At 44.9% G+C, this 20608-nt stretch overlaps 1 protein-coding gene across 1 annotated transcript in view; it reads left to right on the forward strand.

Annotated features, from left to right (window-relative positions):
- The first annotated feature begins 6274 nt into the window (after positions 1-6274).
- Positions 6275-20608, forward strand: part of SUMF1 (sulfatase modifying factor 1) — a 36589-nt gene continuing 22255 nt past the window's right edge. The window contains exons 1-3 of the mRNA XM_082004835.1: positions 6275-6496; positions 11064-11237; positions 13489-13563. Of these exons, the coding sequence (XP_081860961.1) occupies positions 6284-6496; positions 11064-11237; positions 13489-13563 (462 nt within the window). The 5' untranslated portion in view covers positions 6275-6283. The remainder of the gene's footprint in view (positions 6497-11063; positions 11238-13488; positions 13564-20608) is intronic.

The raw sequence follows: 20608 nt of genomic DNA on the forward strand, positions 1-20608 counted from the left end.
AGTTACCGTAGTCCAGGAGAGCGGCACGTACCTGGCCTGTCAGACCAGTTACCAAGACCCTCAGAAACATCCACCCGCAGCTGCCCAGCTTTTGACCATTTAAGAATAAGACCGCTCATAGCCAAGTCCCCATCAGCACTGGCAAGTGTTTACACAACGCCGAACACCCCTTGTAACTGTGCCTCGAGCACGAGAGGAAAAACACGGGGAAAGTTGGCGCGGACACGCTGCTCCAGCACCGCGGCCTCGCTCGTCCCGCGGAGAGCAGCGGCGGCGGCGAGCCCCGGGCGGCGGGCCCGGCCCGGCAGCGCTCGTCCCTCCGGGTGGCCGGCAGCCACCGCAGAACCCGATCGGGCTCGCCCCTCCGCCGGCCCCGCCTCGACACCGGGCTGCGTCCCCCGGCCCGGCCGCAGCCCGGCGGCAGCCTGTGGAAGGGGGCTGCCCCGGCGGCCGGAGCGGGGCGGGCTCGCCGCCTCCCTCCCCAGCCGCAGCCGCAGCCGCTGCCGCCGCCCCCCGGCCCTACCTGGCTCCGGTGGCGGCGGGGCGGGCTAGCGGCGCCTCAGCAGCCCCATGCCGGCGGCGCGGCGCTGCCCAGTCCCGTTAGGATGGAGGCTGCGCCGAGCTCCCCCCACCCACCGCCGCCTCAGCTGCACATCCACATGGTTACTACGCTCCGAGCTCGCCGCCGCGCCTTATATAGCGCCGCGGGACTCTCTGGGTAGCCGAGTCCTGGCAGCGCTGCGCTGCCTCCGGGGAACGCCCCAGCAGGACTACAACTCCCGGCGTGCCCCGCGCCGCGCCTCAGCCGACGGGCGGGACGGGGCGACCCTCGAGTGGGGCCGGCGCCGCGGTCTGTCTGGACGGGGCCTCCGCCCCGGGGTTCCGCCGGTGGCGGAGCCTTTCCCAGGCTTGCCCGCTCTAAACATGTGGCCGCCCTAAGTTACGGGGGGCCTCGCACAGAGCCCTGGCAGCGTGACACGCGTGGGGCAGCTCTGCCGAAGCGCTCGCTTGTCATCTGGGAGCTGCGGGATGTGCGAACAACCCGTACCAGTAACTTAATGGGACAGTGACTTAACCTGCAGGACCGTCAAGCCTAGAGAAACAAATGCTCAGTAAATGCAGGTTGTAGCGCGGTTTGGGGAGCGCAGTGGAGTGGGGAGGTCAAGCCTCGACCCTTGTATGGCCGCACGAGGTGTTGAGATTATGCACGGTCAGTCACAGGCTAAAGCTTGTCCACTGACAACGCGACTTAACCCAGAATGACCAGCAGTGATAAAAAATAAGTAACATTTCTTTTTATTTATTACATTATGCAATTACTTGTCTGTGAAATGTTAGTCAAGGTGTATAGTCCACCATTACATTGCAATTTTCATGCCCTTTGTGGGGTACAAGTGGCTATGCTTGGCAGCATGAAGTGCCTCGCTGAGGTGGATGCAGTGTTGGCGCTGCAGAACTGCTGTATCGCTTTAATTGGAAAAAGGTGAAGAAAGCACTTCCCTCCTCTCGCTTCCACCTGCCCCTACCCGCTGCCTTAGCTAACAGATAGGAAATGGCGTGTAACTGCTGCAGCTGTCCTCGTTGCAGTGGACCACCGCTGGAGAAAGGGAACAAGTCTGGATCAGCCAGTGGTCCAACTCAACGCAACCTACACTATATTGGTTCCTTGTTAAAAAATAACATCAGAGGAGTTGTAAGTATGGCGATCAAGCAAGAATATGCAGAAGTTGAAGTCCATGAAGGTCAGTGAATAGAGTTCTATGATTTTTGTAAATGGCTGCAATACTACAAGCCATTACTCATCAGAAATTTGGCAGAGTAATGGTGCCTAATATCATTAGGTAATCCTAATGAATTCTTGTGTAATCAAATCTAATCTCTGGATGAGTTTAGTAGGCTGAGGACAGTGAACAGCCAGAATGTCTGGTGCACTTACACAGTGACATAAGGACTGTGACTAGAGCCAGTGGCACAGAGCTTTGACCACTGAGCACTTTTAGTGGTTATGCTAGAGGTATGCCTTGAAGCACCTTGATTACTGAGTGCCACATAAGAACAGCAGCAGTATGTTAGAAATTGCATGTAATCTAAAGCCATAGGTTTGGAGGATTTCCCACAGACGGAGGATGAACGGGTCCGCTAGCCACAGCCAACCTGACAGTATGAAGTTCTGTGAATATGGGATGCACAGGAGACAGCAGAGGACACCTGGGGATGTTCTGCTCTATCCCAGTCTGCAGATCCTCAGTTTGCTGTCTGAAGAGTTGCATACGTCTTTCCATGCTTCTCCTACAGCTGCCATGCCCTTTGTCTCCCGCTGCTTCTGCAGCCTGCCAGTCCTCTGATCTTGCAGCCTCTCTGGAAGGTTGAATATCAAAGGCTACATTTTCTCTCATGGACTACTTTTGCTTCTTGGTCCTGGTCCGTTCTTCAAAGGCTGTGGAATTTGTGCTACTGAAGGCCCTTCAGCCAAAAATACTGATCGAGTACTGCAAAGAACTTGCTAGGCTTCAAGGGCTACTTACTGACAAAGGCAAGATAATAATGAAAATTCCCAACAGTGGAAAATGTTTCCATTTCTGTTTAGGAACTTGCTTTGGGATGCTGCTGCAGGCACGGTGAGTTCATAAGGTTCCTATAATCTTAGAGCTTTAAGAAGAGATGAAACGGCAGGGCAGTCTGGGAATGAAAAATTTCACACTCAGAAGTACCGTAGAGTACTGTTGAAGTACCATTGCTCTTAAAGCAGCTGTTCCATTGATAATGTGAAATATAGTAGGTAGCCCCTGAGATGGGGAATAGAAGGCTCTTTGCTCAGTAGCAAACAAGGGTTTGGTCTTAGATTACACAAACATACACAAAGGTCTAAGGAATGAGAACTGTTCAAGAATTCAGAGAAGAAATAGTGAAAAAAATACTGCTTGGTAGATATAACTTCAGTCTTTAGAGTGCTATAATCTAAATGTTTAGCCTGATCACGAATGTGATGTCAGTCACAGGAAAACACCTTGCAAGAGATTTTTTTTTTTGTGTGCGTGCTATTGGACAACTCTGTTCTTTTTCTCCCTTTTGAACCTTATTCTGGTCCATCATTACCTTATCTGTAGCAATTATGTGAATTCATCATTGATGAAAGATGTTGAGATGAAGTTTGAGGTCTTTTATTTGCCAAGAATAAGAACAATATTTTCTTCTTTTATGCTGCTGAATTTGCAATTAACTGTTGACTTCTTTGGACTATTTTAGACTTGCTGGGTGGGTTAGCACATTTTTTTGTCTGTGCTGTTGGTTCAGCTGCACAATCAGCAGCCCTGGAAGAAAGATTAGAATAGAATATATTCCAGGGAGCCACCAGGACTCTAAGGATCAAACTGTCTAACCTTGCTCGTGGCTGGTCTTCATGATGAGGCAGATGATGGCAAAAGCTTCCCATTGTCAGAACTGTCCATGCCAGTGCTGCAGCACTAGGAGATGAAAAGCACTGCTAACAACAGAGACAAATGCTAGGCAACACCTCAGCTTTTCAGCTAAAAGCTGAGAAGTCTCTCATTTCTAGAATATTTTAATAACAGTGAAATCAGTGTCTTAATCCTGAAGCACGGTGCACTTAGTGCGAGGAAAGGGAATAATTAAACCCTGTGTGGAAGAGATTAGTTGCCTATGAACAAATTAGGAGCACAAACATGATCGATAAATGACACCCACAGAAGTTCTCAGAAGTCCTCAGGATTACAAACTGGAAGTTGGATGTTGCTCAGAAGCAAGCTGTAATTTTAATTATTTCATCTAGTCTCCTGAGAGAATAAAGAACATAAACCTTCCTGCTGGAAGTACACAAATAATGCAGAAAAGAATTCTAGGAAAGCGAGCAACGAGAACGAGTGGGCAAGATGCACTTGGGAACTGTCCCAGCTCATTGGAAATAGCAGATTTTCTTGAATTCCATCATGACACAGCCAGAATCCCATGGCTTTAATAAGGGGAAGTTATCCTGGCAGACCGTTTCCTGTTCTAGAAGACTGTAGAATTTGGATACCTAGACCTTGCTGTCGTTTCAGTTAATTGCACTGGAAATTTGGAAGGAGAAAATAAGTTGTATTTACTTTGCATTTTCATAGAGATTTATTAATGCATAGGGCTAAGATCACTGTTTCAACATAAAAGGAATGTTTGTATTTTCTGACCCCAAAGCAGCAAGGGTTGATTTTATAATTAAATTTGTATTCATTTGTTTTCCTGCACTCTGTTGCTTTTCTGAGTATGTCACAGGGCAAAATGGGCTAATGATGGATAATTGAAATGCATGCTTGTGAAGACTGCCAGCACTGTCACTTTACACACAGTAAAATTTCATACAGCAAACACAGTTGAGTACTGCTCCTGTCTTGTACTAATACAAAACAACAACAACAAAAAACCCTCCTTCACTATGGCCACACTTCTTTTTGCTGCACAGTCTTAATCTGTATAGGGAAAATGTATATTAGATATTTTGAATTAATATCCCACAGAATGAGTAAAGATTTCTTTCAGCACAGTGGAGGATCCAGAAGAAGAATCATTCTGCTGACAGCCCTGAACAGAAACTCCCACACAAAGTAAAGATTTATATGATAGAGCACCAAAATCTTCAACAACTACAGTGAACCACAGGGAAAACAAAGGAAAACAAGAGCATTACCAGTTCCCTGATGCGGAAGGGATTGACCGTTCTGGATTGAGATAGGTGATCACCGTCTGCCTTAGGCTATGTACCTTGGCTGTGCAGTGAGCACACAGGAATAAAAAGAAGTGCACCCTTTCTGCCTGTGAATGCAACAGCAGGACTTTGGATTTATGGCACAGGCAAAAGCAGACATCTGCACCTGCGACTCCCCCTGCTCCTTAGCAGGGTGACCGTGAGTGGGAAGATTGCAAAGGCCCAGCCAGCCGAGCTGGCACAGAGTGAGGTAGTAATTTGTTTCCTGCTACTCACAGCAAATGGCTAGCCCTCCCACGAGCCAGGCAGGAGGCCATGTGCGTTTCCATTCCTGACCTGCCCAGCTTGCACACTAGCATGTTGCCATTCACCTGGCTTGTGACAAAGTGATTCTCGGTCACCTCTACTCAAAACTCCTGTAAAGAAACCCAAAACTGCAGTAACAGGATTTGATGTTCTCTCAGAAAGAAAAGCAAGTTTCTCCTTTTCCCCCTCAGTGATATTTTTGCCCCCTCCATGGTGACGTTTTTGCCATAAAGACTGGTTTTGTTATACTTGGTAAAGTCCATTTTTAAGCGTGAAAAATCAAAATCCCAGGATAGATACACAAACAGAAGTGCCCCAGGAATTTACCATTTCTTTATTTTTTCCTGTCTTTATTCTGAAGTGATGCTGTGTTGCATCATCCCCCATTAATAGGGGAGATGAGGCTTCTCTTAGGAGGAAGGCACGTACACACTCTTACATTACATACTGCTGTTGTACACCGTCAAAGGTGTAAGCGCTTACGTTTTGGGCCTTAGACTTGCGCCTCATACGAGTCTCTGAGATTCATGCTAGCTACGTGCTGTTGGCTATCCTTCAGCTGCGCTTTCGTTGCAGCAATTTGCTGCAAAAGAGAAAGAAAGAGCGAGCTTAAAGCACATGTGAACACTGACGGCCTCAGCCAGCGAGCAGGGCCTGGAGAACACCGTCCTCCGTGCCAGTCCCTAGCGAGGATTTCCCAGAGTTTATGGAAGGGCCAGTCCTCGCTTCTGCTGAGTGATACCTACACAATTTGAACTTCCCCTTACTACGAGTGTAGTGCTAAGTAACCCAACTGGTCAACCACTATGACCCCTAGTTGCAGTTTTTGACATCTCAAAGTGCAAATACTTAAAGGCAGCATCTGTATTTCCCTATTTTTTTTCCCCATGGAGGTGAAATGAGCTGTAAACGACTGCATGGTGTCAAGGGATTGTATCGATGGATAGTTAAGAAATTATTTTCGGGAACGCAGACCTATCTGCACTCATTTCTTGTACACGTTTTTCTTAAGAACGTTAGCTGTAACAAGTACTGGACATCTCCAAAAAACCTGAATACCATATAAAATAAATACTACCCGTTAGGTACCAGAGCGTCTCCGCAGAAGCACAGGCCTGCGTGATTTCTTTAGGCCATGTTTACCTCAGCGCCTAGTTATTTTTAGACACTGGAAAGGAAAACTTCGAGCCCAACTAGGGCAAGGCTGGGACGCAGCGCTGCCCCTTTAAGGGGCGGCTCGGCACCTGACCGTGGGCGGCACGTGGTACTTCCGCCAACATGGCTGCGCCCGCAGCAGCCTGCGCCTGGTTGTCTCGCTCTCGCTGCCTCTTGCTCCTGCTGGGGTTGGTGGTGGCCGCCGGAGCCGGGGCGGCAGCTCCCGGCGGGGACTGCGGGTGCAGCGTTAACCGGGCCAGCAGTGACGGGCGGGAGGTAGCGGCGCGGCGGTACTCGGCGGCGGCGAGCGGCGGACGGAGCGCTGGGCACTGGCCGGTGAGAGCGCTGAGGGGCCGGGGTGTTAACGGGAAGCCCCGGGCGGGCGGGTGTCCGCGTAGAAGCTCGAATGAGAGTTGCTTCACAGACCTCTTTGGCCGAATTCGTGAGAGCCTTTGCTTGGGCGCGGGTCCTTCGTTGGTCCCGTCCCGCTGGGAGAGCCTGTGCCTCTCCCGGGCCGTTCGGGTGCTCCTGAAGACGGAGAGAGGCCTGGGCAGCAGTGCCCGTGTCCTGACGGCCTTCCCCGCATACCCACGCGTGCCCGCCCCAGCCGCTCCTGCCTTTCTTTACAAAGTTGAGATGCGACAAACCTATTCGAGGTGTTGGTCATGACGGATTGTTTTGGCAGGCCTGCCCACACCCTGCACTGGCTCCCACCGGGTGCGTGCGTGACGGCACTCCCCTGAGCGGGGCTGCGTTGCCGCACAGTCTGCGGAGGTGGCAGCTCTGTTCGTGTAGTCCCTTACTCTGTGAATATCAATACTGCTGTGGCTCTGGCTTCCCCCCACCTATCTCTTTTAGGTCTGGGTTGGTGTCAATGGAATTGAAGCACCGATGAGTGATGGGTCAGGTCTCTTGTGTGTATTTCAGCAAAGCTATCGTTGACATATCCATATCTTGATGTCCTTTCAGGTTCTCTTCAAGTGAAAGTTTCTTTAGTTGCTTATTCCTTTCTATTGTTGCCGCTTTTCTGCAAGACACCACCCAGAGCCTTCTTGATAGAGGCAGTGCTTAAAGTGGACTGATGTACCTACTCCGAAGGGATACTGAGACTTTTTGTATCACTGGAGACCAAATGCCTTGCTGGATGAGATATCTTGAGTTATTAGAAAAGGGATTGCTGCTTCATTTCATGAAAGGTGTTTCTAAACCTTGGCAGATGAAATCATATTACAGCAGACTTAGACCTTGTTCTTGTGTGACATGGCTTGCAAATAGTAAAAATGTGAGGGGCTGCCTCTCTAATTGCCTCTCGGTGTTGTAACACCGGGAAGGTATGTCAGCTTGGAGAAAGCCCGTGTTGTGCAGACACTTAGCAGGTAAAGGGAAGGATGTACAGTGGTAATTATGGCTTTACTACTGCAGGCTGTGCTTAAGAAATTTGAGTATATATAAACAGTGTGAATTAAATAATCCATACTGTGTTTGGGGACTGTGTCAGTAATTTACATTTCATGTAATACATTTTGGCATTTCATTTGGTGAAAAAATAATTTGACTATTAACTTATGCAAGGCAGCTGGCAACTTCAACAGCAGATAACGAAAGCTAATTGCTGCTGGATTTTAAGCTATGTTCACAACATAACTTGATTATGCCTGGTTAGAAAACATTTTTACCAGAAGGGAAGTGAGAGGAAAATTGGCTTCTACCTCAACCACAACTGAGAGGAGTTATTTCCACTACATGTTTAAAAATGGTGAATTAGTCCTTTGGTGAGTCTGCTTTACATTACTGTAATAGTTATACTTGAAAGTATAATCATAGGCAAACGTGGTCCCTGTTGTTGAAGTTGAGCTTTGAGGACAACAAGCTGCGTGTGCTAGCTAAGTAATATTGTGAAGACACAGACAATTATTGTTGCACACTCTATTACAGTAAGTCATCTAATACAGTAAATGACATGTGTCAGCCTCCGCTGTCGGATTTCTGCCTCCATAGTTCAACTTTGATATTTATTAGAGATTAGTTCCTCAGTGTTAACTAGCTGTATTGTAAAACTGGATGTTAAAGCTGCTTAATTAACAATACAAAAGCGGTTTCTGGATGTGACGTCTATGCAGAAAATTTCTTCCTCACCTAGTGTTGTATTCCACTCTTTTCAGCTGAAGTGTGCTGTCAGACATCTGAGCCTTGCATCCTGTCATGTGGTGTGATCATAAAGCTGGCTATCAAAGGAAGGTCCGATTTCCAAACAGGAGGTGGAGCTGTGAAATAAGCCTTGGTGGGGAAGGATAGTCCTGCCCAATCAATACTTGGTGTCAGTGTTGGATGTGCTGGAAGCGTCAGCTGTCACTGTGTGAGAGGGCTGCAAAGGCAGCAGGTTCATAAGGAAGCCTTTGGACTTCCTAGCTGAGCATATGCTGGCAGTCTATGGAGATGTTTCAAGTTTTGGAAATGAATGTTAGGCTGTAAAGCAAGAGTTAATTTTTCACATGCTTTTAGACAGCAGCTCGCTAGTGAGGTCTGAATCTTGCTTTGAAGACTGCTTCAAGGAGTTGTTTTAGCTACAGTGGCTTGGAAAGGGATTGGAAGCAAGAATGTGGTGCAACTTTGTACCGCGTCATTCCCTAAGTCCTAAAAAATGTAAGTAAATTTATCCTGAAGCCCTTTTATGGATTCAGTTAAAGGCAATCTGTAAGTGCCCAGATTCTTTCTAGTGCAGAAAAAGTTATGAGGATGCAGCTAGCTTCAAATGTGGTTAGTTCAAAGGAAAAAGTATTTGTAGCACTTCTTATAGGTCTTTTGCAAGTTGTGCAAATTTTAAGTGTCGCTGGGAGAGACCCAAGCAAAAGAACAGGTCTGTAGTGGAGAACAATGAAGTTGGATATGTAAGGTTATGTCAAACACTACAAATTCCCTTAAGAATAGGGAGAGGTGCTGGATAGCTGATGTGAACTTATTTACTGATCATCTGGTGTGCTACTGGTGGTTTAACTACATAAATAACAGTAAACTCCAGAAGCTGGAAGGTACCTAATGACTCTTTTTGTCTTCCTGGTTCATGAGTCAGTCTGGGCATCCAGACTAACTGTTTTGGTGAAAGCATCCAACTTGATGAAGAGCATCTTGTAGAGTAAGGGGAAAAAATCCCCAAACAAACCCCAAAATTCCAACTACAGAAGAATCAAGGTCTTGTAATCTAGACCGTGCTGTAAAAAGGCAGTATGTACAAAGTCCGAAGTTCATGTTTGGTTCTGTGAAACCTCCTCTTCATCTAAATAATGTTACATCAGTTCACGTTTTTTACAACCCTACCACTGCAGCTTGTCTGCTTTTAATATACATGTTGCATACTGTGTTATTCCACTATATGTATATGGAATTTTGTTTGTACTGTTGTACACCTAAAACCCATGCTTCTTTTTCGGTCAGAACTTAAACTACACTTCTGGAGTAGTGTTAGAAGTATGCTACTCTGGAAACCTCTCTCTCAGTGATTATTTCTTTCATTAGACTTGAATTTCCTGCATACCAAACATCAGGATCTTGCAACAAAAAATGCTGCTGTCTTTTAGAACTGGCTTTGCTCATTTTTGGTTCTGTCACTGGTCTGCCTGCTTGATTCCTTGTGAGAGTAGTGTTGATCACAGGTCACTGCCAGGGTATGTTCAGGTGCCATATGACATGCCAGATTATTTTCCACAGTGGATGTGTATGTCAGTGCTGGCTTTTTTGGGGCTCACCCACTTGCAAGCCTCTGACCGTTGCCAGAGGAGGAATGAGGTGGCTGCATTCAGTGTGGGTTAGGAGGTGAAGGTAGCTCAGGAATACTGAAAAGGAGTTTTCTTCCCCAATTCTTTCATCCGTTGGTGAGTTGGGTAACTTCTTGGGAAGCTAGGTCTTGGGTAGTCAGTCCTTGAAACATCACCTGCCCATTGGCAAGTTTTTATTCAGCCTGAGCTGTCATTCTTCATTCCAGCACAAGCGTCCAAGTAGGGATCATGGATGCTCTTGTTTTTTGGGTGAGGAGTGCGTTGCTCAGTCTGTGGTCTTTAGAGGGCTCTCAGAAAACATCTGATGAGGCATGACAAGAACTCTGAGTCCGTTGTCCTCCTGGTAAGAGCCCACACTAAAGCTGAAGGAAAATGTGGTTTGTTTCTCTGGAAACTGGCTGAGACCTTAAAGGGAAAACATCTTATTGAAATAGCTAAAATGTTATTCTGTCACTCATCCTTCACTTCTGAAGCTTGAAGCTCTTGCCCAAGGCCAGTCTTCCAGAAGAGTGCAATACAACTGACTTCAAAGTTTGTCCCATCTCTGGCACACAGACCTGCACGTGCTGTGTCTACCTGCCAGTTAGTGGCAGGCTTGGTAAGGAAATGCTGCACATGCCCGTTATTAAATTAAACCCCATGTGTAGTTAGTATGCAAACAAGCATAGGCTTGTCGACAAAAGAGAACTGTACAGTTTCAAAATCTCCAGATTTAAAATTGATGCATTGAGCATTCCTAGGAGTAGAGTGGCATGCCAGAATTCCTCATCTAAAAATGAGTAGGAAGGACTTTGGTTTGTTTCTTGACTCTTAGGTACAGTAGGGGAACATGTTTCTCCTCATTAGAAAAAATAAGTAGGTTTTTCAGTAAAAACTCTGAATTACCCAGGCTTCATGTAGAAAGAGCTGCAAATGGTGTTTTTGTTCTCAATTTAAGTTCTGCTTGCTATTTTTTCCAAACAGGTCGTGATCAAGATGCCGCTGTTGCCATTTTATTGTGCTGTTCTTGTCAGTGAAATGCTGTTCAAAGCAAAAGCACCTCCAAAGATGAGGAGGAGGAGTAGTAAGACTGATAAGAGACTTTTCGGTCTTTCATTTTTACTGTCTTTTGGGTGGTGTTTTCTCCACAGATGGTCGCTATTCCAGGAGGAGTGTTCACAATGGGCACTGATGAGCCTGAAATACGGCAAGATGGAGAATGGCCTGCCAGAAAAGTCCATGTTAACAGTTTCTACATGGATCAGTATGAGGTCAGCAATGAGGAGTTTGAGAGATTTGTGAATTCTACTGGGTACGTTACTGAGGTAAGGCGGAAAGGTACACAGACTCCTGTCATCTTTCTTTGTGTTGGCAAACCCCGTTAAAAAAGTTAGGGTTTTTTATTGGGTTTTTTTGAAGGACATCACAATACTTGCTGGGGATTTGCTTAGTAGAATATTTCTGCTGTAAATAGTGGAGAGATGAAGTTGTCTTGCCTTGCTGCCCAGGGGTCGGAAAGGACATTTAAATGTGTACTCCTACATTTAGTAAGTGTCTTGATATCTGAATAAGTATCTTCCCTGCAGTATGGCTGAGGCAGCCTGGGTGAAGCTAATGGATGGCTGAAGATGTCTATGCAGGGCTTTTTGGTGTTTGTTTGTTCGGGTTTTTTTGACCCTTGCGTCCTAGGACATCTTTGTACCAGTACGACTATGTTGTTAGATCTTCCTTATTGTAGAGGAACAGGGGAGAAGGGATTTTAAAAAACTGTGATAGCTGAGGACTCTGCAGGCTAGTTCAGTGCAGCTCTCTGCAAATGAGCTGAGCAATAGGAAGCCCTGCTGTCTAAAGAAGATATAATACCAAGTATAATAATAGTTTTGTGGGAATAATGGAATAAGAAAGAATATGTTACGTTTTTTTCAAGAAAGAAGGTACCTGTGCTTGAGGCTCTGATCTTTCCTGACAGTTGACTGTTCCTACGCAACTTTTATAAAACCCTGACAGACCTTTTTAGGCAAATAAAAGCCTTGGTAATGATCAGGTCTCAAAGGAGGCATTTTGCTAAATTCACTTGATAAACTGGTTCTCGTTAGGAAGACAGGATCCTTCTGGTTGAATGAAGGGCGGCTTTTATCTGCAGCACTATTTCTGTTTTTAGGTTCTTAGCTCAGTAATTATGGAAAAAGATTGCTTAATAATTTTGAGTTTGAACAGGGCTTGTTGGAAACGGCTTCTGGAATGAGCACATGTGCAGTGGCATTTGACTGTAGCACTGCATCAGATGGAGTCCGTTTCAGACAGTGCTTCATGGCTCAGCTGGTGTAGTTGGGTGCTCCACTTCTCCCTTACCTCAGATGGGGCCCCTTTTTACGCTGGCTTTGGAAAAATAAGTTCAGAGTTAGAATAAACAGCACTGATTCTGCAGGGGTTTTTTGGGGATGCAGCTGAGCATGTTTTTGTGTATTTAAATAATGTCCGCATTACTGCGCGTAAACAGAGCCAACCTACTTCTTGTTTTTCTTTTATTAGGGACTAGACTGAACTCCAGTGGCAAATTAAACCTGAAAGTAAATAGAAAGCTGAAGAAACAAAATCTGCATATATACAGCTATCTTGCTGTTAAAGAAAATACTTTTGGTTCAAACTTAAAAAAAAAAAAAAAGCCCGTGATGGAGGTGCTCAGACTGAAATCTGGGGTCCTTCCGGTGATAATCTGTTTGCCTGTGTGTGGGTCTTTCAGATTGGGCAGGAGAGGAAAAAAAAAGTTTCTTTCCTCTTTCCTTTCTGAAACTAAATGTATAAGGATTATGGTCATATGCTAAAACTTCTTGCAATTTGGGTGGTGAATGGGATCCTTCTTTTGAACTGTTTCTTGAAGGCTTCTGAGTATGCGGAAGCAGTTTATGGTGATCCTTCTCAGTCTTTGAATGCTTATAATAAAATGCAGAAATTGAGAAGGGCAAATGTGTTGAATTCTGATAACATGTTTTGACTTCCCTAGGATATTAATTCACTTAGCTTACCAAGGGAAAAAACCCTATGTTGGTATCGTGGACTATGATTCATTGAAACGATTTGTATTTTTCGTTTCTTTTGGCTTTACATAATGTTAGATGCAACGATTAGGTTACTTTTAACTCTTTTCTTGTTGTTGTGACAGCACTTTAAAGCATGGTGCTAGTGATGATGAAGGAGGAGTAACTGACAAGGCTGGAGTCTTTTACTGTGACTCCCAAAGTAAAAATAAGAGGAATGAAATACGCCTTTGAATGTTAGATCATTGGTCGTAGCATTTTAAAGCAGTTGGGGCAATTGGAACAGCATTTTTAATTAACAGAAGTAAAAACATTTGCAGAAGCTGCGAGCTGCCATCTGTCCAGTGGCTGTTGAAGTACGATGACATCCAGAGATAAAACGCTTTCTCTTCTGTTCCAAAATAGCTTCCTTGACAGAGGACTCAAAATTACTATTAGAATTTCCTTATCCTTGACAAGATAAAGCTGTAAATGTGAGTGGCATTTTAAGAACAACATTCATTTGATAATATGGTTGAATCTTTTGTTCTTTCTATAGGCAGAGAAATTCGGCGATTCCTTTGTGTTTGAGGGAATGCTGAGTGAAGAAGTGAAGGCTGACATCCACCAGGCAGTGAGTAACACAGCAGGGTGAAGCTTACCCAGCAATCGCTGGGGTAGATGTGTTAGCAGTTGTGGCAGTAATACCTAGATTATGTGACGTTCCCAAAGCCAGGTACAAAAATGGGGTTTATGGAGGGGTGTTTGGCCTAGAAAAAGAGACTCCCTCAAGTCTGGAGGATTTACAGTTCTATTGTCTGTTCTCTTTTTTTTTTTTTAAACAAACAATAAAAACCAATTTGCTCCTGATAAGCAAAAGTTAATATCAACCCCTTCTTGTCTTTTTTGCCTCCTAAATGAGAGCTATTTAAGATTGTAATAAGTGGTGCTGATATAAGGCTGTTAATTTGCATTATGTGTAACGCAGTGACGATTTGGAAATTCAAATGTCAGTAGTGGCTCTACCGAGTGATGTGCTGTGTGGACAAAGAACAGGAGTGCTTCTGGCTCCAAGAGCATATGTACATGGGACTGGCACGCTCTGCCAATGCAGTCTTATGTCCAAAGAAAGTGTGTAAATCCCAGATCCTACCAGTTTAAGAAAATGGGGATAATCTGTGTATCTGATATGATAGCAAGCCTTGCATGAGTGTGTTTTCTAGGTTAACTACAGGCAAATATTCCAAAGAAGTGCCATTTCTATGGCAGATCTGAGTTTATAAGCCATTTGCAATAGAATAAGGAGTCTTAAATTTACTGTGCTCCCTGCATCTCTGTAGATACAGATCGTGTATGCCTTCCTGTTTTTTCAGTTCTCTTTATCTTGCTAGAGCAGCATAGTGATCCTGGTGGGTGCAGTGGTGATTAAACTAGAGCTGATCCAGTACTCCTGTTGAGTGGAAGTGAATATTGCTTTTTTAAAAAAATAAAGTTGGGTAGCCAAGCATCCCTGCCCCCTCTTCCCCTTTTTCTGTTGTGAATGTGTTGCTGAGCCTTTCTTAAGCTTCATTTACCTCCTCCTTAACCTTAATAGGTCACTTAACCTTTACAGCTCCTGATAGTAAGTAGATTACGTCTTGTCATCTCCTGGACGAATTTATCTGCTTTGAGTAGAAGTTTGGACAAGATGATCTTCTGAGGTCCCTTCCCATCAGAATTATCCTCAGGTCTGATGAACACATTGCCGTTTCCAGATCTCTTGTCCAGTACCTTTAAAAAGGCCTTAGAAATGAAACATTCTGATGTGCGTAATATGGCAGTTTTGGGGGGTGTGTGGTTTCAAGTTGCATTTACTCTGGGTGGGAATGTCTGGTTTTCTGGTTAATTTTCTTTTGGATCAGCAAAGCTAACTTGGCTCATTCTGCAACTGCTTGAATCAACACAGGGAAGCAGGATGTACGCAAGGCAGGGATAATGTAGTAGCAGGACTGAAATGGCATCTTTTGGCAATAGTTCAGTTAGAAGTAAGTGTGAAGTGAAACTGCACCTATAGAGGAGCACAACTTTGTCTTTGAAAGTAAAATAAATGCAGATGGGTTCATCCCATCTTCACAACAGAAAATTCCACTGTAAGTATTAGAGAAATTTTTTCCTGTCTGAGTTCTGTGATGCAGAAATCCCTAAATCAGACTCCCTGTTTTAAGGAAAACAAACTCTAAGAATGCTGCTGTAAGCTCAGTCTTGGCTATTTGTGTAAACACGTACACAATATTGGGAGCCACTTTCCTGGGTGTGTCAGCCAAATTTTAAAATGCTGGCTGTAATGCTAACAGAACAAGTATTATGCCAGAGAGCTGGAATGGAGCCCAAACTGGTCTCTTTAGCTGCTGCTCTACGAAGGTTTGCTCTGTTTGTTAAAAGTAAACTTCAGGAGATTGTCCTTTTGCCATGTTTTCAGGTCATTTATTATTAGGGCATTTTGCAAGTTGCTAGCATGCAGATCATTGCTGGAATAGACACAGAGAAAGATTGTACTAATTATTTGGGTAAAGTTACCTGGAGAATAGTGACTACCTGCCTTGTAGTTTGGCACTTGACTTTATTCTGATGCTGTGGTCAACTTTGTGTTCTAAAACACTGCAGTACTGTGAGGAGGTGAAAAAGAAACTAGAAGCTGCTTTTCTTCCTCCTCTCTGCTTGCCCCCTCACCAGCAACATACCATAAAATCCAACTTTTAGCAAGGAACTTCCTTCTGCAAGAAGGTGTCAGAAGGCAGCTCAGTGGTAGAGCTGGAAAGGTAACTCTTATGTCTGAAGATACAGCTTAGAATTCTATCTGTATATGCTGTGCCTCTCAAAACTATGTCTTTTTGTTGTTGTAGTATGTGTTTTCTGTGAGAGGTTAGAAATGTTGAGAGTACTGTGCAGACCTTAGTTGTTTTGAGGGTTTTTGGGTTTTGGGACAGTGTAATTCATAGACCAGAACATGCAAGCATCTTTCAGTTGCAGGGAAGGGAAGCATCAGCCGTGGGGATGTGGTGTTAGGGTATAATGTAGTCAGACTGCTTCTCAGACAACTGAATTCTGTGTAGGCCATGCTTATCCCAGCTAATTGGAACTAATAAAATACAGAAAACTGCTAATACAGATTGTGCTTTCAAGAAATAAGTGTCTATAGACAACTTGCAAGGAACTTACTGCTAAAATGCAGAAGCATCCCAAGTATGGAGCAGGGACTTTAAGGGTTCTGCAAAAGCAAATTCTTCCTAGGGATCTGCAAGCTTAAATTAAACAATGGAAAATAAAAGTTAGTTTCTTGTTACATTGTCCAAAATGTTTAAATTTTACTAGTGTCTGCTGGGGAAAAATGGCGAAAGGAGTCTAATACTACTCAATTACTTTAAAAAAAAAAAAAGTGAGTATATTTTACAACTTGGCTACTGCAGTGTAACCGTTCAAATGTAATGAGAAAAAGTGTAAGTTATATGAAGTTGATTTGCATCAGCAGATTGTAACAGTCAGCAGTAGAGAAGATCAAGGCTTTTTTCTCAATGTGTACCTTAGTCAATTAGTATTTTAGCTTGTGGTATGTACCTTCTTGAATCATAACTACTGCCATGGAAAGCAGAAATAAGGTATAAACGTTGTTGTGTTGCTGGTACTGAAAATCCCTCCTCCAAATTGATGGGAGAAAGGACTGTGTTTTTACTTTGCCTTAGTAACATAGCCCTTAGTGGCTCAAGTGTGTTTTCATAAGGCTTATCTCCAGTTGAAACACAGGGGTGCTACACGCAGATGTGAATATAGGTGAAGAGCAACAGGAATGTGTGTTTTGGAAGTAGTATTTCACACGCAGTAGAAAAAATTGGGGAAAGGTGGAAGTGAATATATTGAACCAAATGGTATATAACAGCTCCTATAAATAATGAGGTGCACATGTCTGTTGGGGAGTATCCGGGGGTTTTGCTCTGTTTGGCCACTTTGGCTTCTCTAGTTCTTAAACCAGACAAATTTATCACAGGCCCTCAAGGGAAGCAGACAGCTAAATTAGAACAGAGGTGGGGCTGGTGAAAGCTAATGCAGAAGCAAACCAGCTGAGCACGTAGAATAATTGTTGGAGCTTTGGGTGTGCATTTCCTGGAGGTGAGGTGGTCTCCCAGATAGCCACTGCTACAGGAATGTAGGTTGGACCTAACCCTCCTCTGGAAGGGAAGCAGTAAAAAGGGGTGTAGCAGCCAATAGTTGAATTGTTCTATATTTCTGGGAACTCAAGTTTTAGTTTTGGCCTCCAAGTTTGTGGTAGTAACATGGCAGAGAGTGAAAATTTAGCACTCTGACAGATGAGGGTGTTTCGGATAGAATTGGCGAGGACTTTTTCAACAGAAAAGGATTTTCTAGGGCGAGGGTGGAAGGTCCTGTGAAGCCAAAATGTTTTGTGTGGGCTTAACAAGTTTTGATAGCTTCAGGTATTAAAATCAGTTTTCAGACTAGCAGATTAAAACAAACTACTAATTCCTGCATCTATTAGAGCTATTAAGCTATGGCCTTACTTGGGTTCCTGGCCTTTGGTTTAGGTGTCATAGATAAAACGCAGCCTAGAATTAGCAATAGCTTGGCAGTCTTAGATTATTTTTTTTTCTTTCTTTTTCTTTTGAGAGAATTTGGGGAAATGAAGAAAGCTCAAAATGTAGGGACTTTGCTATTATTTTATGATTCAACTGTTTTCCTGGTCTTAAGGAGGAAGTAGAGAGGGGGAAATGCGTGCCCAGTGCTATTATTCCATGGCATTGTGAAATGCCATTTATATGGCGTTTTAATGTATCCTAGGGCAAAAAGCATGGGGATTGTGTCTGCAAAATGAGAAGGTACCGAGGCGCGCTTGCCAGGGAGCGGATTTGAGAGCTCTTGCAAATAACTGCAAGAGTTTCGCTTGCTGTGCAGCTACCGTGAAAAAGGTAAACAGGATAACACTTACCCAGACTGGAGTACAGACGTGTGCGCTGGAGAGCCGCGGGAACACTTTAATTCTTGGCTTGTGGAAGATAAATTCTGCAGTTAAGAGACTGAAAGCATACAAATCTGTGGACTTCACTTGTCTTTAGGAGGTATTGAATCTTTGGTCTGAGAATGCGATGAAATTGGTTCACTGGCAGACCTGAGCAAATACTTCTAAGGAGTTCTGGCCAGTCTAGAACTACTGGGTACTACTTTCATCCCTGTGCATGGAAACCGCTGCAGTGGTCCTGAGCTATGCAGTTCACCTATTTATAGCAGTGCCTCTAGCCTGTAACTCAAAGGCCATAGCCCTGTTCTAAAAACTGAAAACATGATGCGTTTCAAATGAGCATTTCAAATTCTTAAGGAAATGAGCAACATGTGCAGGTAGGATAGCAGTGCTGGTGTTCGCAGCGGTTACTGTGGAGAATGTACCCTCTGGCAGCATGCAGTAACCTCCTTACCTGTGGCTTGCGGGGAGCAGGTAGGTTATTGCATGGTTTGTCTGATACTGTTAAAGTGTCAACATACATGGGATGCATAAGCAGAAGTTGGCGAATACGCTTATTGCTACTTTAAGGGTAATTTTTTTCTCTACCACACTTGGCTGTTGCTTTTTCAGGGGCCTTTCAGAGAGGAAACTGAAATCAAAGGAAGAGATGGGTGAGCCCATTTATTGCAGACCCCAATGCTTCAGCTGTCCCCGTAAGGACTTGGGAAGATGGAGCTATTGCACTGTTTGTCTCTTATCTTCTTATGCTGTACTCCCACTGTTGGGGTAAAGAGCGATGTGCAGGAAGCGTCTCTCACTGGGAGTTACCAGTAATATCAGTCCATATTTATCAGTATAAACTACAACTTTAAAGCGGGGCATTGCTTGTGCCTCAGGCTGTAGATATATCTGTGCATGCCTCATTTTCTTAAAGCTCATACTTCTTTGGTAATTGGAAAAAATGACTAGCTTGAGTGCAGCTTTAAATGTTGGCTGAAAAATAGCCTTCCAGAGACTGAACTCACCAGAAATATCAGTTCTTCAAAAGAAGCTTCTTTGGATTCCAAAACTTGCACTTAATCAATCTTACTGGATTTTAGCATCAAATATTTTTGGTTATTTTTCTTGGAGGATTGACATAGCTGTGAAGTATTACACTGTTTGAATGAGATTGAATGACTTTCTCTTACACGAAGGAAAAGGTCCCTTCCTAAAAGTGAAGTGCTAGTTTCCAATTAAGTCTGAAATCTTTTCCCTAACTGATGACTTGAAATGTATTTGTTCTTATTCTATAAAGCTGCTGCCTTTTTGTAGTACTGCAATTTCAAACTTCTTTAACATATTGGGACTTAGGGCAAACAATATCAATATTCAATATTAAAGAAAACCCTGTACTGCTTTCATTTCTGAGCTAACGAGGGAGGCTAGAAACCTTAGAAAATGAGAATGAAAACAGATTCTTCTGTAACTAGAGCTTTTGGGGAGCTGGGACTTTTAATTGATGTAATAAATAGCATGAGACTTACAGTAGCATTGCGGAAGCTGGCAACATCAAGTGTTAGCTATCTTCTGGAAAAAATACTCAACTACTTCTAAGCGGTTTCAGTGTGTTTAATTACTGGTTTGGCGGAGAATTTGACAATCACGTTTCAGTTTATGTACATAATCATGGAAGATTTGTTCTTCTCTGCGGAGTATCTTCAGGTACAAACAGGAATTATAGCTGCGTCTGTGGCTTGTGGCTCCCTTACGCAGCCGCTGTGGCAAGCCCGAGAGAGCTCTGCTCTTTGCCTTGTGCCTTGCAGCGGCCATCGCAGCCATGCTGCCTACATGGCCATGTTTCCCGGCCTTGGTTAAGGCCTGTTTCGCCTTAACCACCAGCCCCTGGATGCAGGTGTGAGGTGCTGTGCAGAAGTCAGTCGGGCTCGGCCGTTCTCTGTGCGCCGATGACAAGGAGGAGCGGAGCCGCAGGCTGGCGGAGGTGGACAGGGAGCGTGCGTCTGCCGAAGGGCTTCTCCTTCCATGTGGAAGACGGCTTTGATGTCGAGTGGGACCCCAGCTTGTTTCAGACCGCCCCTCGTGGTGCGGCGTGTTCAGAGTCTGACTGCGCAGCCGAATCGGAGGAGAGGGCTAAGCTTTTTGTGTGCCCCCCGCTGCCTTCCCTCCCTGACCCGCGGCAGGACTTGACGACGGCAGCGCCCGCGGGCAGCCGCAGCCTCGCGTGGGTCCCCCTCAGCCGAGCACCGGGCTGTGCGGCCCTGGTAGCTGCTGCTTGCTGACGGCGGGCACTGCTGAGTCGCCACCCGACGCGCCGTGGGCCCGTGGGTGCCCGCGCTCCGCTTCCACAGGCAGGCGTAGGTGAAGGCTCCCTGTGCGCGGAGGGGAGGAGGTGCCGTAGTGATGCTGTTTGAGGAAGGCGGGAGCGAGAGCTCTGCCCCGGGTCTCGGCGAGGGAAGAGGTTTCCGAGGGCTGTTGGGAGGTTACGCCAATGCTCCTTAAAAAAAATAGGTGTAAAGTCAGTTGTGAGCAGGACCCCACCTGACGTCGTTTCTGAGGGGGACAATGACAGTGGCTCATCTGTTGCGCAGTAATTGCTTTTATTTCTTAAACTCCCTGCCCGACTGAAAATGTTCTATTTCCTGCCTGCCTCTTTCTGCGGTAGTTCATTCATCACCTGTTCAGGGTTTAGGAT

Source organism: Phaethon aethereus, assembly GCF_964289735.1.
Source record: "Phaethon aethereus genome assembly, chromosome: 11".
Taxonomy (NCBI): domain Eukaryota; kingdom Metazoa; phylum Chordata; class Aves; order Phaethontiformes; family Phaethontidae; genus Phaethon; species Phaethon aethereus.